Genomic DNA, 17,044 nt, shown 5'->3' on the forward strand with positions numbered 1-17,044 from the left:
TGCCCAAATAAACCAATCAGCTTCTATCTGCCATTTCAAAGACTGTGCTACATAAATGACAGAAGCTTATTAGTTGATTTTGGGCAATGTCTCCACTCTATCTCCCTCCAAGGCTTGATGCATCTTCCCCAAAGAACAGTAGCTTCCTAGTCATAAAAAAGCCCAGCAAATTGTGTTGCTTTGACTTATTTAGAAGGGATTTACATGATTACATTTTAAATCCTATGAGTGCAATTTTGTTTTAGCCTGGTTGACATACAGCTGGGTACAAATGTCAGCTCAAATGAATCACCAATTAGCTGTCTGATTATCCAGTGTTATAGCACATGTCCGGTTTAATTTATAGACGGAAAATACAGATTGGAGCCTATGGGGTATCTGTATAAAAAATAGTAGAAGTGCTGCATTTCTTCTGGTGTACATCACAGCGGGGATAATAATCTTTGACATGATTATGCATGCTATGTACTAAATGTAACTGGCAGGGACAGCAGTAGCGAATTACATCCCGGGTGGTATCAGAGGAGTCTCACATTTTTTAAAGACTCCTCCTGGGACACTAAAATTGCACATGTGCATAGTTGGCTTCATTCAGATGTGGTCACAAGCGGTTGAAGTATGCAAGTTGGTCAATGTTTTCTTACTGTACATGTGTCTGAACCGCAGTGCGCACAAGCAGCGATTGAATTGCAATGGTGTTTGCACCGAGGAAATAGTCACAAAGTGAGTGACAGGTAGACAGCGTTTGGGGGTGGTAACAGGGAAGTGGCTGGGTAAACGTGGTGTGTCATGGCCATTCAGACGCCAATTTCTGGTTGGCTGTGATGGCCCAATCTGCAACAATGGTACCAATGTATCAGCAGCTGTATGCCGTCGGGACGGAAATGAGGAGGCAGTAGTGGATGTTTCTATGCTCAGGTTAGCTTCTGGACATAATAGCATATACTTGAAACTGTAAATGGTAAAAGATTGCAACAGCAACCACAACAACTACCACCTATGAATCAGGTGCAGTTTCACTTTGTAGAGGCTGTGGGAGACTGATCATAAAATCCCTCTCCTGCAGGAATGCCTCCATAAGTATAAAGTGGTTTATGTCATCTGCAACCGGTTTGTTTCATATGGGTAAGACCGTAGTCCCCATCGATAATAATGGCGACTGCGGTCTACAGTGGTAGTTAGCCATTTGCATTACACTAGCTGGGATACATAAAATTTATGCAGTCTACATAAATTTGTGAAAAACTGGTTTAATAAATAAGTCATCAAGGAAGGATCTGTTCTTCAAAAAAAGACACTGTGAATATGTATGTCCACATAACAAACATAAACTGAATCACAGAGTACTTACTATTCACTGCCACCCATTCATTGAGATCTTCTCCCTCCGGTAGCATGACAGCCATACGCAGGTTTCCACTTCCCAAAGTAGCTTCTGCATGTTTCAGCAGCTCGTACTGGTGGGAGCCTTCGGGAATACTCCTTTTTGGCTTAAAAGTCTTTGAAGAACGATTGCCACTAGACAATAAGAGAGAAGACAGCTTGTATACCAACGTTCAGAGTGGATTGGCCATAGGGTTTACAGGGAAGATTACCGGTGGGCCGACGCACCCGTGGGGCATGTTTTGTTTGAGGACATGTGGTTCTTTTTATAGGCATAATGAATAAGATGCAAAATAATTTGCACATATGAAAATGACTTTGCCACTTAGCCTGTGATTGCAGATGATCTAGTGTATGCTCTGTCTGCCTGCTTGGCTGACATATAAGATTGAGTGAATGGTGATTAGGATACGGTTGGTGTAATAAGCAAGAAAATATATCTTTCAAAAGAATGATATAGTTTCCTAAATTCTGAAGGTGTATCATATAATGTGCTCATAATATTTAATTTTAGTTCTTTTTAACTTCCCCCTTGATGCTGGACATGCCCACTATCTGGAAAGTCTTGGGGGGAGGGTGCTGCTGCCATGGCCCATGGCTAGACCTTACCTCTGGTGCTGCCCATGTGGGGCAACTAGTACACATTTTTCCAGAGCCGCTTTTTGTTCCCAATCCGCCCCTGCTAACGTTCAAGAGTTTCTTGCTACTTTATCTAGACATGCATAGCACACATATTGTTAGAAAATGACTTGTCCATCCATTCCCTTAAATCATGATTATGTTTATTTATAAAGTGCTGCAAAACTCTGTGGCACCACACAAGTGATGCAACATATCAAAATATATGTGGGAAAAACTGTGCTATAAGGGGGTCATTCCGACCTGATCGTAGCTGTGCTAAATTTAGCACAGCTACGATCACTTACACTGACATGCGGGGGGACGCTCCGCACAGATCTAGTCCGCCTCGCATGTCAGGCCGGCCCTCCCCCCGCACAAGTACAAAAGCATCGCACAGCGGCGATGCTTCTGTACTTGAAGAGTAACTCCTGGCCAGCGCAGGCAATCGCTAGGCAACGACAGCCTTAGGCTGTCTCGCATGCGTCGGCACACTTCTGACCTGATCGCTGCGATGAAAGGCAGCGAGCGATCAGGTCAGAATGACCCCCTAAGTCTCTTAATGGTATGGTATGCTATAAGTATACTGTATATTGGCAAGCAGAGTATCATCCGTAGTCTCCCATGGAACAGTAACACTCATTGTCCAAGTTATATTTAAAAAAAAGGGTTCAGTCCAAATATAATACCATGGTTTCGCCTTTAAAATCTCGACATCACTAAAATGATACAATACTTGCAGGTTATTACATTTGGGCCATTGCCTCTCAAAAATGTTTGTTTCCTTTAGCAGCATACAAAATGGCTTTTGTCAGGACTCAGTACTGTCTCCTTGACACAGATGCTTTAGCATAAAGGGGTCATTCCGAGTTGATTGCACAAAGCTACTTTTTGCAGCCCGTGCGATCAACTAGACGCCGCCTATGGGGAGAGATTTTTTGCATAGCAGGGCTGCGAACGCTTGTGCAGCCCTGCTATGCAAAAAAAGTTTTGAGCAAAAGAAGACCAGGGTCAGACTTACCCTGTGCGACGGATCCAGCAACGAAGGTCCCGGAATTGACGTCAGACATCCGCCCTCCAAACGCCTGGACATGCCCGCGTTTGCCTCACCACGCCTTGAAAACGGTCAGTTGACGCCCCGGAACGCCTCCCGCCTGTCAGTCTTCTTGCGATCGCCGCTGCAATCACTTTTTCCGCTGGCGACGTTGCTGCCCAGCGACAGCCATCGCCGGGCAACGACACGCGTGCATAATGCGCCCGCCGCGCATGTGCAGTTCTGACCCGTTCGCATCGCTGCGACAAACTGCAGCGTGCGAACGGGTTGGAATAACCCCCTATATTATATCTTTATGTAAACCTACACTGATTAATTTAGCTTAAATTTAGCACAATAATAAAGCACAGCTTTATTCTTGTCACCAACTTGACAATGCTATTTACCACACATATTTGATGCCCACTTGCAACAGAACACCACACACAGAGAAACCAAAGAATGAAGGAAAAAGACAATATTTTATCTCTTTATTTTGTTTACTCCGGAGGACTAATGATTATTGCTACCCAAAACCTCCTGGCAACTGTATGTGGGCATGATGCACTTATGGACCTAAATAGCTGTAATTTTGCAGCTGTTCTTTCTTTGACAATATAATATTAAGCTCTACAGTATAATTCAGGCACACATGCTTTTGTGTATTATCAGCTGTGTAGCTGTGCTAAGGTCTGTCATTAGTTGGAGAAATGGCAATACGAATTTGGAGAAGAGTGGGGGATCCATGCTAAGGATCCGTGTGACAACTTACTCCAACTCTTTCTCTTCTATTTGCCAGCCAGGGAAGGGGTTAATCATACCAAACTGGGTATATATATATATATATATATACACACATACATACACACACACATAAGCGGATCCAGGCGGAGGGCACTCGGGCCCGTGCCCCCCCTGTCGTTTCTGACTTCTTTTTTTTTCAAAAGGAGAACAGCAGCAGCACTACTGCTATTTCCATCAGTAAGATTTGATAAAAGAGGCGGCAGGCACTAGGACCCACCGCGGCTCCAACAGCAAGTCCGTGTGGTAACCAATGGGGAGGCTGGAGCTGCAGCTATAGCTTTCCCCTGCTCACACCGTGATGCAACCTACCTCCCCCACTGCCAGCCGTCCAGAGTCCAGCCCAGGCGCAGGGTTCAAATGCCAGCATCGAGTAAGACTGTTACTTATGACTGCGCAAGAAGGCTTCATTAGCCCTGACTGCGCTGCACAGTTTCCCAGCACTTCCTCCTCCACTTCCTTTACAACCATGCTAGGTGCAGTCAAACTCAGCCTTAGCTTTGAGAAGGCGGCCCGTGTGATTGTGACAGGGCTGTCCTGCAGATGTCTTATGCTGCTTGTTGGAGATCCAGCTGGCTGCTTCTGCTAATCAAAGATGGGCAGTTTGTGTCCTGCAGTCTGAGTCTCAAAACAAGGTATGCTGCACCTGCCACCACCAACTAAAAACTTTAATAATTATATTGTGCTGGGGTGCCTTCCAGGATCCCATAACTAATGGAACACGTGACTAACATTTCAAGGCCCAATCAGTCTTTTCATCAGGGTGAAACATTGGCAATAAACCAGGATGCGCTCCTACAGCCAATCATTACCTTATGGCGTATTCTGTGAGGCCATGCCCCCTGTGATACCACACCCCTTATCTGGGAGCATGCGTGCCTTAGGTGCATGTAAATATAACTATTACCGTTCCCCTATCATGGTGCCCCTCCTTTCATTTTCTTCTGGATCCGCCCCTGCACACACACACAAAGAGGGTCGGACTGTCCCATAGGGAACAGGGGAAACCACCGGTGGGCCACACTGCCTGTGGGCCCTCCTCCTCCTCCTCCTCTAGGGATCAAGTTCCAGACTCTATCCTAGTGCACTTCAATTGTGCATTAAACTTATGTTACATTTTATTTCACAAGAATATTATTATATATTTACCATGGGGAACAGAACATGTACTCTGCAATGGTTAGCCAAACCTCTGTGGTGGCTGGCCACGCCCCAATGGAGCCCGGCCACACCCTTAAGCATAGGCCCCTACAACAGCATCCCCCCCGATGGGCCCATCATGCCCCAGTCCGACACTGTATACAAAGTTCTGGAAAAAGACAGCACTCAAAGCTATTGTAAATCATTGGCATGGTGGTGGTGCAGGGTAAAAGATAATAATATTTACACACACTTTTTCAGTAATTTAGAAAAAGAAATTACCAGCACTCATGGTTAGATGAACGTGAAAATAGGATTTTAATACCTACCGGTAAATCCTTTTCTCTTAGTCCGTAGAGGATGCTGGGGTCACTTCAAGAACCATGGGGTATAGACGGGATCCACAGGAGACATGGGCACTTTAAGACTTTCAAAGGGTGTGACCTGGCTCCTCCCTCTATGCCCCTCCTCCAGACTCCAGTTTAAGGAAACTGTGCCCAGGGAGACGGACATTTAGAGGAAAAGGATTTATTGTTAAACCAAGGTGAGCATCTTACCAGCTCACACCTCAAGCATGCCGCAGAACGTGGCATTCAATAGGACACAAGCCAATGGCATGAAGAATTTTCAGCACTATGCTGACAAAACCGTAACACAACCTGTGTGAAACCACAACCAATAACTGCAGATACAGTACGCACTGGGACGGGCGCCCAGCATCCTCTACGGACTAAGAGAAAAGGATTTACCGGTAGGTATTAAAATCCTATTTTCTCATACGTCCTAGAGGATGCTGGGGTCACTTCAAGAACCATGGGGTTTATACCAAAGCTCTAGAACGGGCGGGAGAGTGCGGATGACTCTGCAGCACCGATTGACCAAACTTAAGGTCTTCATTGGCCAAGGTGTCAAACTTGTAGAACTTTGCAAATGTGTTTGACCCCGACCAAGTAGCTGCTCGGCAAAGTTGCAATGCCGAGACCCCCTGGACAGCCGCCCAGGATGAGCCCACCTTTCTAGTAGTGAGGAATTTCAACTCCACCTTCCGGAAAGGTTCAAACCAATGTGATTGAAGGAACTGCAACACTACATTACGATCCCAAGGTGCCAATGGAGGCACAAATGAAGAATGGACGCGCAACACGTCTTTCACGCAAAACTGAACTTCCGGAAGAGAAGCTAATAATTTCAGAAAGAAAATAAGAATTTACTTACCGATAATTCTATTTCTCGTAGTCCGTAGTGGATGCTGGGGACTCCGTCAGGACCATGGGGAATAGCGGCTCCGCAGGAGACAGGGCACAAAAACTAAGCTTTTAGGATCACATGGTGTGTACTGGCTCCTCCCCCTATGACCCTCCTCCAAGCCTCAGTTAGGTACTGTGCCCGGACGAGCGTACACAATAAGGAAGGATATTGAACCCCGGGTAAGACTCATACCAGCCACACCAATCACACCGTATAACTTGTGATCTGAACCCAGTTAACAGTATGACAAACGTAGGAGCCTCTGAACAGACGGCTCACAACAAATAACAACCCGATTTTTTTGTAACAATAACTATGTACAAGTATTGCAGACAATCAGCACTTGGGATGGGCGCCCAGCATCCACTACGGACTACGAGAAATAGAATTATCGGTAAGTAAATTCTTATTTTCTCTAACGTCCTAAGTGGATGCTGGGGACTCCGTCAGGACCATGGGGATTATACCAAAGCTCCCAAACGGGCGGGAGAGTGCGGATGACTCTGCAGCACCGAATGAGAGAACTCAAGGTCCTCCTCAGGCAGGGTATCAAATTTGTAGAATTTTGCAAACGTGTTTGCCCCTGACCAAGTAGCAGCTCGGCAGAGTTGTAATGCCGAGACTCCCCGGGCAGCCGCCCAGGATGAGCCCACTTTCCTTGTGGAATGGGCCTTGACAGATTTAGGTTGTGGCAAGCCTGCCACAGAATGTGCAAGTTGAATTGTGCTACAAATCCAACGAGCAATCGTCTGCTTAGAAGCAGGAGCACCCATCTTGTTGGGTGCATACAATATAAGCAGTGAGTCAGACTTTCTGACTCCAGCCGTTCTTGAAATATATATTTTCAATGCCCGGACCACGTCCAACAACTTGGAATCCTCCAACTCGTTAGTAGCCGCAGGCACCACAATAGGCTGGTTCAGGTGAAACGCTGACACCACCTTAGGCAGAAAATGAGGACGCGTCCGCAGTTCTGCCCTGTCCGTATGGAAAATCAGATATGGGCTCTTATATGATAAAGCCGCCAATTCTGATACTCTCCTGGCTGAAGCCAGGGCCAGTAGCATGGTTACTTTCCATGTAAGATACTTCATCTCCACCGATTTGAGCGGCTCAAACCAATGGGATTTTAGAAAATCCAAGACTACATTAAGATCCCACGGTGCCACTGGGGGCACAACCGGGGGCTGTATATGTAGTACTCCTTTTACAAAAGTCTGGACTTCAGGAACTGAAGCCAATTCTTTTTGGAAGAAAATCGACAGGGCTGAAATTTGAACCTTAATGGACCCCAATTTGAGGCCCATAGACAATCCTGTTTGCAGGAAATGTAGGAAACGACCCAGTTGAAATTCCTCCGTGGGGGCCTTCCTGGCCTCACACCACGCAACATATTTCCTCCAAATGCGGTGATAATGTTGTGCAGTCACCTCCTTCCTGGCCTTTACCAGTGTAGGAATGACCTCTTCCGGAATGCCTTTTTCCTTTAGAATTCGGCGTTCAACCGCCATGCCGTCAAACGCAGCCGCGGTAAGTCTTGGAATAGACACGGTCCCTGCTGAAGCAGGTCCCGTCTTAGAGGTAGAGGCCACGGATCCTCCGTGAGCATCTCTTGAAGTTCCGGGTACCAAGTTCTTCTTGGCCAATCCGGAGCCACTAGTATCGTTCTTACTCCCTTTTGCCGTATAATTCTCAGTACTTTTGGTATGAGAGGCAGAGGAGGGAACACATACACTGACTGGAACACCCACGGTGTTACCAGAGCGTCCACAGCTATTGCCTGAGGATCTCTTGACCTGGCGCAATACCTGTCCAGTTTTTTGTTGAGGCGGGACGCCATCATATCCACCATTGGTTTTTCCCAACGGTTCACAATCATGTGGAAGACTTCTGGATGAAGTCCCCACTCTCCCGGGTGTAGATCGTGTCTGCTGAGGAAGTCTGCTTCCCAGTTGTCCACTCCCGGAATGAATACTGCTGACAGTGCTATCACATGATCTTCCGCCCAGCGAAGAATCCTTGCAGCTTCTGCCATTGCTGTCCTGCTTCTTGTGCCGCCCTGTCTGTTTACGTGGGCGACTGCCGTGATGTTGTCCGACTGGATCAACACCGGCTGACCCTGAAGCAGGGGTTTTGCCAGACTTAGAGCATTGTAAATCGCTCTTAGCTCCAGTATATTTATGTGAAGAGACATCTCCAGGCTTGACCATACTCCCTGGAAGTTTCTTCCTTGTGTGACCGCTCCCCAGCCTCTCAGACTGGCATCCGTGGTCACCAGGACCCAGTCCTGTATGCCGAATCTGCGGCCCTCTAACAGATGAGCACTCTGCAACCACCACAGAAGAGACACCCTTGTCCGTGGCGATAAGGTTATCCGCTGATGCATCTGCAGATGCGATCCGGACCATTTGTCCAGCAGATCCCACTGAAAAGTTCGTGCGTGGAATCTGCCGAATGGAATCGCTTCGTAAGAAGCCACCATCTTTCCCAGGACTCTTGTGCATTGATGCACAGACACTGTCCCTGGTTTTAGGAGGTTCCTGACAAGTTCGGATAACTCCCTGGCTTTCTCCTCCGGAAGAAACACCTTTTTCTGAACCGTGTCCAGAATCATTCCCAGGAACAGCAGACGTGTCGTCGGGGTCAACTGAGATTTTGGAAAATTCAGAATCCACCCGTGTTGTTGCAGCACTAGTTGGGTTAGTGCTACTCCGTCTTCCAGCTGTTCTCTGGATCTTGCCCTTATCAGGAGATCGTCCAAGTAAGGGATAATTAATACGCCTCTTCTTCAGAGAAGGATCATCATTTCGGCCATTACCTTGGTAAAGACCCGAGGTGCCGTGGACAATCCAAACGGCAGCGTCTGAAACTGATAATGACAGTTTTGCACCACGAACCTGAGGTACCCTTGATGTGAAGGGCAAATTGGGACATGCAGGTAAGCGTCCTTTATGTCCAGGGACACCATAAAGTCCCCTTCTTCCAGATTCGCTATCACTGCTCTGAGTGACTCCATCTTGAACTTGAATTTTTGTATGTACAGGTTCAAAGATTTGAGATTTAGAATAGGTCTTACCGAGCCGTCCGGCTTCGGTACCACAAATAGCGTGGAGTAATACCCCTTTCCCTGTTGTAGGAGGGGTACCTTGACTATCACCTGCTGAGCAAACAGCTTGTGAATGGCTTCCAATACCGTCGCCCTGTCCGAGGGAGACGTTGGCAAAGCAGACTTTAGGAACCGGCGAGGGGGAGACTTCTCGAATTCCAACCTGTAACCCTGAGATACTACCTGTAGAATCCAGGGGTCCACCTGTGAGCAAGCCCACTGTGCGCTGAAATTCTTGAGTCGACCCCCCACCGTTCCTGAGTCCGCTTGTAAGGCCCCAGCGTCATGCTGAGGGCTTTGCAGAACCCTGGGAGGGCTTCTGTTCCTGGGCAGGGGCTGCTTGCTGCCCTCTCTTACCCCTTCCTCTGCCCCGAGGCAGATATGACTGTCCTTTTGTCCGCTTGTTCTTATAGGAACGAAAGGACTGCGGCTGAAAAGACGATGTCTTTTTCTGTTGGGAGGGGGTCTGAGGTAAAAAAGTGGATTTTCCGGCAGTTGCCGTAGCCACCAGATCCGATAGACCGACCCCAAATAATTCCTCCCCTTTATACGGCAATACTTCCATATGTCGTTTGGAATCCGCATCACCTGACCACTGTCGCGTCCATAAACGCCTTCTGGCAGATATGGACATCGCATTTACTCTCGATGCCAGAGTGCAAATATCTCTCTGCGCATCTCGCATATAAAGGAAAGCATCCTTTAATTGCTCTATAGTCAATAAAATACTGTCCCTATCCAGGGTATCAATATTTTCAGTCAGGGAATCCAACCAGACGACCCCAGCACTGCACATCCAGGCTGAGGCGATGGCTGGTCGCAGTATAACACCAGTATGAGTGTATATACTTTTCAGGGTAGTTTCCAGCCTCCTATCAGCTGGATCCTTGAGGGCGGCCGTATCAGGAGACGGTAACGCCACTTGTTTTGATAAGCGTGTGAGCGCCTTATCCACCCTAGGGGGTGTTTCCCAGCGCGCCCTAACCTCTGGCGGGAAAGGGTATAATGCTAATAACTTTTTTGAAATTAGCATTTTTCTATCTGGGTTAACCCACGCTTCATCACATACATCATTTAATTCCTCTGATTCAGGAAAAACTACAGGTAGTTTTTTCACCCCCCACATAATACCCCTTTTTGTGGTACTTGTAGTATCAGAGATATGCAAAGCCTCCTTCATTGCCGTGATCATATAACGTGTGGCCCTACTTGAAAATACGTTTGTTTCATCACCGTCGACACTAGATTCAGTGTCTGGGTCTGTGTCGACCGACTGAGGTAAAGGGCGCTTTACAGCCCCTGACGGTGTCTGAGACGCCTGGGCAGGTACTAACTGGTTTGCCGGCCGTCTCATGTCGTCAACTGATTTTTGTAATGTGCTGACATTATCACGTAATTCCATAAACAAAGCCATCCATTCCGGTGTCGACTCCCTGGGGGGTGACATCACCATTATCGGCAATTGCTCTGCCTCCACGCCAACATCGTCCTCATACATGTCGACACACACGTACCGACACACAGCAGACACACAGGGAATGCTCTTATCGAAGACAGGACCCCACTAGCCCTTTGGGGAGACAGAGGGAGAGTTTGCCAGCACACACCCAAGCGCTATAATATATATGGGAACAACCCTATATAAGTGTTGTTCCTTATAGCCGCTTAAATATATAAAAATATCGCCAAAATATGCCCCCCCTCTCTGTTTTACCCTGTTTCTGTAGTGCAGTGCAGGGGAGAGTCCTGGGAGCCTTCCTCACAGCGGAGCTGAGCAGGAAAATGGCGCTGTGTGCTGAGGAGAATAAGCCCCGCCCCCTATTCCGGCGGGCTTTTCTCCCGGAGTTTTAGACATTTGGCATGGGTTAAATACATACATATAGCCTTAATGGCTATATGTGATGTATTCTTTTGCCATAAAAGGTAATATATATTGCTGCCCAGGGCGCCCCCAGCAGCGCCCTGCACCCTCCGTGACCGTCTGGTGTGAAGTGTGTGACAACAATGGCGCACAGCTGCAGTGCTGTGCGCTACCTTCATGAAGACTGAAGAGCCTTCTGCCGCCTGTTTCCGGACCTTCAATCTTCAGCATCTGTAAGGGGGGTCGGCGGCGCGGCTCCGGGACGAACCCCAGGGTGAGACATGTGTTCCGACTCCCTCTGGAGCTAATGGTGTCCAGTAGCCTAAGAATCCAATCCATCCTGCACGCAGGTGAGTTGAAATTCTCTCCCCTAAGTCCCTCGATGCAGTGAGCCTGTTGCCAGCAGGACTCACTGAAAATAAAAAACCTAAAAAACTTTTTCTAAGCAGCTCTTTAGGAGAGCCACCTAGATTGCACCCTGCTCGGACGGGCACAAAAACCTAACTGAGGCTTGGAGGAGGGTCATAGGGGGAGGAGCCAGTACACACCATGTGATCCTAAAAGCTTACTTTTTGTGCCCTGTCTCCTGCGGAGCCGCTATTCCCCATGGTCCTGACGGAGTCCCCAGCATCCACTTAGGACGTTAGAGAAAATTACCAATGCAGAAAACTGGACCATAATGGAGTCCAACTGCAGTCTGCATTTCCCCCAGCCTGTAGGAAACGGAGAAAGATGCCCTAACTGAAACACTTCCGTTGAAACTTTCTTGGATTCACACCAAGACACATATTTTCTCCAAAAACGGTGGTAATGTTTAGACGTTACTCCTTTCCTGGCCTGAATAAGAGTGGGGATGACTTCCTTGGGAATACCCTTTCGGGATAGGATTCGGCGCTCAACAAGCATGCCGTCAAATGTAGCCGCGGCAAGTCTAGGTACACGCACGGTACCTACCGCAGTAGGTCCTTGCGAAGAGGAAAAGGCCCAGGATCTTTCAATGAGCAACTCCTGAAGATCTGGGCACCAAGCCCTCCTTGGCCAGTCTGGGGCAGTGGAAATTGCCCGAACCCTTTTTCTTATTATTATCCCGAGAACTTTTGGGATCAGTGGAGGTGGAAGGAATACACTGACCGGAATAGCCACTGGGTCACCAGAGCAACTACTGCTATTGCCGGAGGGTCTCTTGACCTGGAGCAATTCTTCTGAAGCTTCTCGTTGAGACGAGAAGTCATCCTGTCAACTGGAGGAACTCCCCAAAGACTTGTCACCTCTGCGAAGACTTCTTGGTGGAGGTCCCACTCTCCCGGATGGAGATCGTGTCTGCTGAGGAAGCATGCTTCCCAGTTGTCCACCGGAATGAAAATTGCCGACAGAGCCCTTACATATTTTTCTGCCCAGAGGAGGAACTTCGTACACCTCTGCCATTTTCGCTCTGCTTTTTGTTCCGCCTTGCTGTTACCTCGTCCAACTGGATCTGCACGGGGTGATCTTGAAGAAGATGTACCGCCTGTTGAAGGCCGTTGTAAATGGCACTCAATTCCAGCATATTCATGTGAAGGCAGGCTTCCCGACTTTAGCATTTTTCTTGGAAGCTTTTCCCTTGAGTGACAGCTCCCCAGCCTTGGAGATTTGCATCCGTGGTTACCAGGACCCAGTCCTGAATCCCAAATCTGCATCCCTCTAGTAAGTGCGAGGTATGGAGCCACCACAGAAGCGAAATCCTGGCTTTTGACAACAGGATTATCTTCCAGTGCATGTGTAGGTGGGAACCGGACCCCTCGTCCAACAGGACCCACTAGTACACCTTGGCAAGAAACCTGCCAACTGAATGGCCTTGTAGGCCGCAACCATCTTTTCTAATGTATTGATGGATTGACACTCCTGCTGGTCTCGGAATTTGTATGACCAGACTCTGGATCTCCAGAGCCTTTTCCACTGGATCTAGTAATATTCCCAAAACCAACAACCGCGTCGATGGGCCATCAGTGATTCTGGTAAGTTCAGGAGCCAACCCTGTTGTTCAAGAACTGTCAGGGAGAGTGCAACGTTTTGCACCAACTAGTTTCTTGATCTTGCTGTTATCAGGAGACCGTCCCAGTACGGGACAAATGTGACTCCGTACTAGAGAAGGAGAACCATCATTACCGCCATCACCCTGGTGAAATTGGTAATGACCATCCTGAATAGCAAACCTCCGGTAAATCTAATGCGGAGGAAAATGAAATTAGACCTCCTTCATTCTTTTTTCTGATTGGATCTCACTGCCCTGAGAGAGTCCATCTTGGATTTGAATTTCTTTAAATAGAAATTAAGGGATTTAAGATTTAGGATTGGTCTGACCTAGCCGTCTGGCTTCGGGAGCACGAAGAGGCTTGAATAACAGCCTTCTCCCTATTGTGACAGGGTACACCAGGACTATGACCTGATCCTGACACAACTCTTGTGTTGCGTCGCATACTCCCTCCCCGTCCGGAGGAGAATCGGTAATAATGAAGAATTGGTGAGGTAAAATGCCTGGAAACTCCAGTATGCACCCTTGGGCCACTATTCATAAAACCCACGGGTCCAAGTCTGTTCCAGGACCGACTGAAAAGTTTTAGATGTGGCCCCACCGGTGTGGGCTCCCGCAAGAGAGTCCCAGCGTCATGCGGTGGATCTGGCAGAAACAGAGGGTGATTTCTGCTCCTGTGACCTTGAAGAGGCTGCTGACCTCTTCCCTTTTCTCCTTCCTCTACCTGCAAAGAAAAGGGGAATCAATATCTATTGGGCCGACATGACTGCATCCGACAATTATGCGTGATCATCCGTTGTGAGGGAACATAGGCCCAGAAGGTAGACTTACCAGCGGCATCTGCCAAGATCAAATTAACTAGGCCGTCACCAAACCAGGCTTCACCTTCATCGGGAAGAGACTCCATATCTTCTCGGAGTCAACCTCAGCATTCCATTGGTGAATCCACAACGCCCTCCTAGCCGAGACCGCCATGGAATCGGCCCGCGAACCCAAGAGTCCTCTATCCCTTGCAGTCACACAAAAGCATGCTGCAGCGTCCTTGATATGACCCAACGTAAGGAGTATCCCATCTCTTTCCAGGGTATCTATAATGGATGACCAGGCAACCGACCATTTTTGAATACTACTACTCCCCCATGCGCATGTAATGGCCAGGTCTAACTGACGTATGCGTGGACACATAACTAGAACACAACGAAGCTTCCTACATATGATCCGCTGGCTTTGTGACAGGGCCCCGTGCAGAACAGGGGGTGACACCCACTTTATTCTATCCGCGGCAGGAAAAGAATAAACAATCGGAATCCTCTTGAGGATTTGAAATCATCTTGTCAGGGCTGACCCAGACCTTCTCGAACAGAGCGTTCAGCACATGAGAATGAAGAATGTTACTTCAGCAGTATTATACATTTATATATATATATATATATAGAGTAAAGATACACTCGGCACTCCGCCAAATAAATGTAGACATCTTGCCCGGTGCCTTCCTTCTGAGTTTGATATAAGTATGGTATGTAGGCGGCACTCGTGGACTTAATTCAAATAAGAAACCCGGACACTCCTGGGTTGAATACAACGTTTCGGATTTATTATCCTTCGTCAGGTATATAACAAATGCAAGAAATCAAGCTTACCTTTATGCAGTTACTTTCACTTTCACTTGGTGTTTCTTAACTGCATAAAGGTAAGCTTGATTTCTTGCATTTGTTATATACCTGACGAAGGATAATAAATCCGAAACGTTGTATTCAACCCAGGAGTGTCCGGGTTTCTTATTTGAATTAAGTCCACGAGTGCCGCCTACATACCATACTTATATATATATATATATATATATATATACATACAAATATATACATATATACACACACACACATAGACCCCTTTGTTCAGAACAGCAGGGTCCACAGTGACATTAATACGTCCTTATTATGCACTAATCATGTACTAAACGCGCTTTTTTTTTTCCGGATCTCATCAGGAAACATTATGGTCGACACAGGAATTAGCATCTGTGTTGGTATAAGGGAGTAGTAACTGGGCAAAATAACCTGTTTGCGACCCCGAGGGGTCTGAGGGAAATATAGCTGTGAACAAGACATCCATAGATATTCCTGTGTCTATTACACCGATTTATTCAACCTTACTATATATATATATATATATAAATTCCACACAAGAAGGCACTCTGGAGACATCAATAGTAGCAAAAATGGCAAAAGTGTATTAGGGTCGGGTCGAGTACTTTCGGGGTCAACACCCCGTCCTCAGGACCACACCACTGTTGTACTGTTGTGGTGTGGTCCTGAGGACGGGGTGTTGACCCCGAAAGTACTCGACCCGACCCTAATACACTTTTGCCATTTTTGCTACTATTGATGTCTCCAGAGTGCCTTCTTGTGTGGAATTTGCATTATTTCTGATGTGGCACCGGAGCAAGCTGCTGTTTTAGTGGAGTGCCGGCAGTATATGGTGATATATATATATATATATATATAGCCCTTTCTGATATGCATCACATTAACATGCAATTTTTTTACCCAGTCATATATTGGTGGTGCCGGCAAATGGCCACCCACCCGCGTCTGTGTCCCTAATATAGTTTTCACTTGGGAAACATTCATCCACCTACATGTTGACACACATGTACCAAGTACCATCAGGAGTCGGCGGTGCCGACAGGGTCACTCCCACAGCCGTTTATGGGAAGCACTCTGCCTCAGACATGCTGACACACGTGTACCAAACATGTCAGAGAGACACAGATAGTTTGCCAGCTCATAACCCAGCGCTTAATCAACAGTTCTGAACATTATAGAATGCCCCCAAACCTGCAGCGCTTTTATATTAAACATATATTGCACCACTTTTACTGTGCCCCCTTTTGCACCATGATACTTTCAGCAGTGTGAGGAAGGACCAGCGTCTCTGCAAGAGAAAATGACACTGGCTGTGTGAGCTGTGAGGGCTAAGTCCCGCCCCCGTAATGGCGCGCTTCAGTCCCGCTATTTTTGTTAAAATCTTTATACTGGCGGAGGTTAGGACAGTGCCCCAGCACCTATGTCCCCTGTTGCCAGTTTTATAATTGAGTTATATATGCTGCCCAGGGCGCCCCCCCCCCCCCCCCCCTGCACCCTGTAGTGTCTCTGTGTGCGGGAGCATGGCGCGCAGCGCGGCCGCTGTGCGGTACCTCAGAAGCCGTCACTGAAGTCTTCTTTGCTTCTTCTACTCACCTGTCTTCTGGCTTCTGGCTCTGCAAGGGGGGTGACGGCCGGCTCTGGGAATGAGCCCCTAGGCGTACCTAGTGATCAAACCCTCAGGAGCTAATGGTGTCCTGTAGCCAAAGAAGCAGAGCCTTGAAACTCACAGAAGTAGGTCTGACTTCTCTCCCCTAAGTCCCACGATGCAGGGAGACTGTTGCCAGCAGTACTCCCTGAAAATAAAAAACCTAACATAAAGTCTTATCAGAGAAACTCAGTAGAGCTCCTCAGTGTGCATCCAGTCTGCCTGGGCACAGATTCTAAACTGGAGTCTGGAGGAGGGGCGCAGAGCAAGGAGCCAGGTCACACCCTTCGAAAGTCTTAAAGTGCCCATGTTTCCTGCGAATCCAGTCTATACCCCATGGTTCTTGAAGTGATCCCAGCATCCTCTAGGACGTATGAGAATATAGGATTTTAGATCAGCTTCCCACGTTTCTTATATGTGTTGCAAATGCTTCCATTGATCCCACCCAAGAGCACATTTGCCCCATTGGATAGAGCACTCACTAAATTTATCTGGGTGGGCAAACGCCCATGATTTTCTTTGTTCAAACTGCGCCAACCAAGATCCCTTGGT

At 47.6% G+C, this 17,044-nt stretch overlaps 1 protein-coding gene across 1 annotated transcript in view; it reads right to left on the bottom strand.

Moving 5' to 3' along the window:
• Positions 1-17,044, bottom strand: part of MOB1B (MOB kinase activator 1B) — a 136,415-nt gene that overhangs the window by 15,479 nt on the left and 103,892 nt on the right. Inside the window, exon 2 of the mRNA XM_063920116.1 lies at positions 1,352-1,518. Coding sequence (XP_063776186.1) covers positions 1,352-1,518 — 167 coding nt within the window. The remainder of the gene's footprint in view (positions 1-1,351; positions 1,519-17,044) is intronic.

This window comes from Pseudophryne corroboree, chromosome 1, assembly GCF_028390025.1.
Source record: "Pseudophryne corroboree isolate aPseCor3 chromosome 1, aPseCor3.hap2, whole genome shotgun sequence".
Lineage (NCBI taxonomy): Eukaryota > Metazoa > Chordata > Amphibia > Anura > Myobatrachidae > Pseudophryne > Pseudophryne corroboree.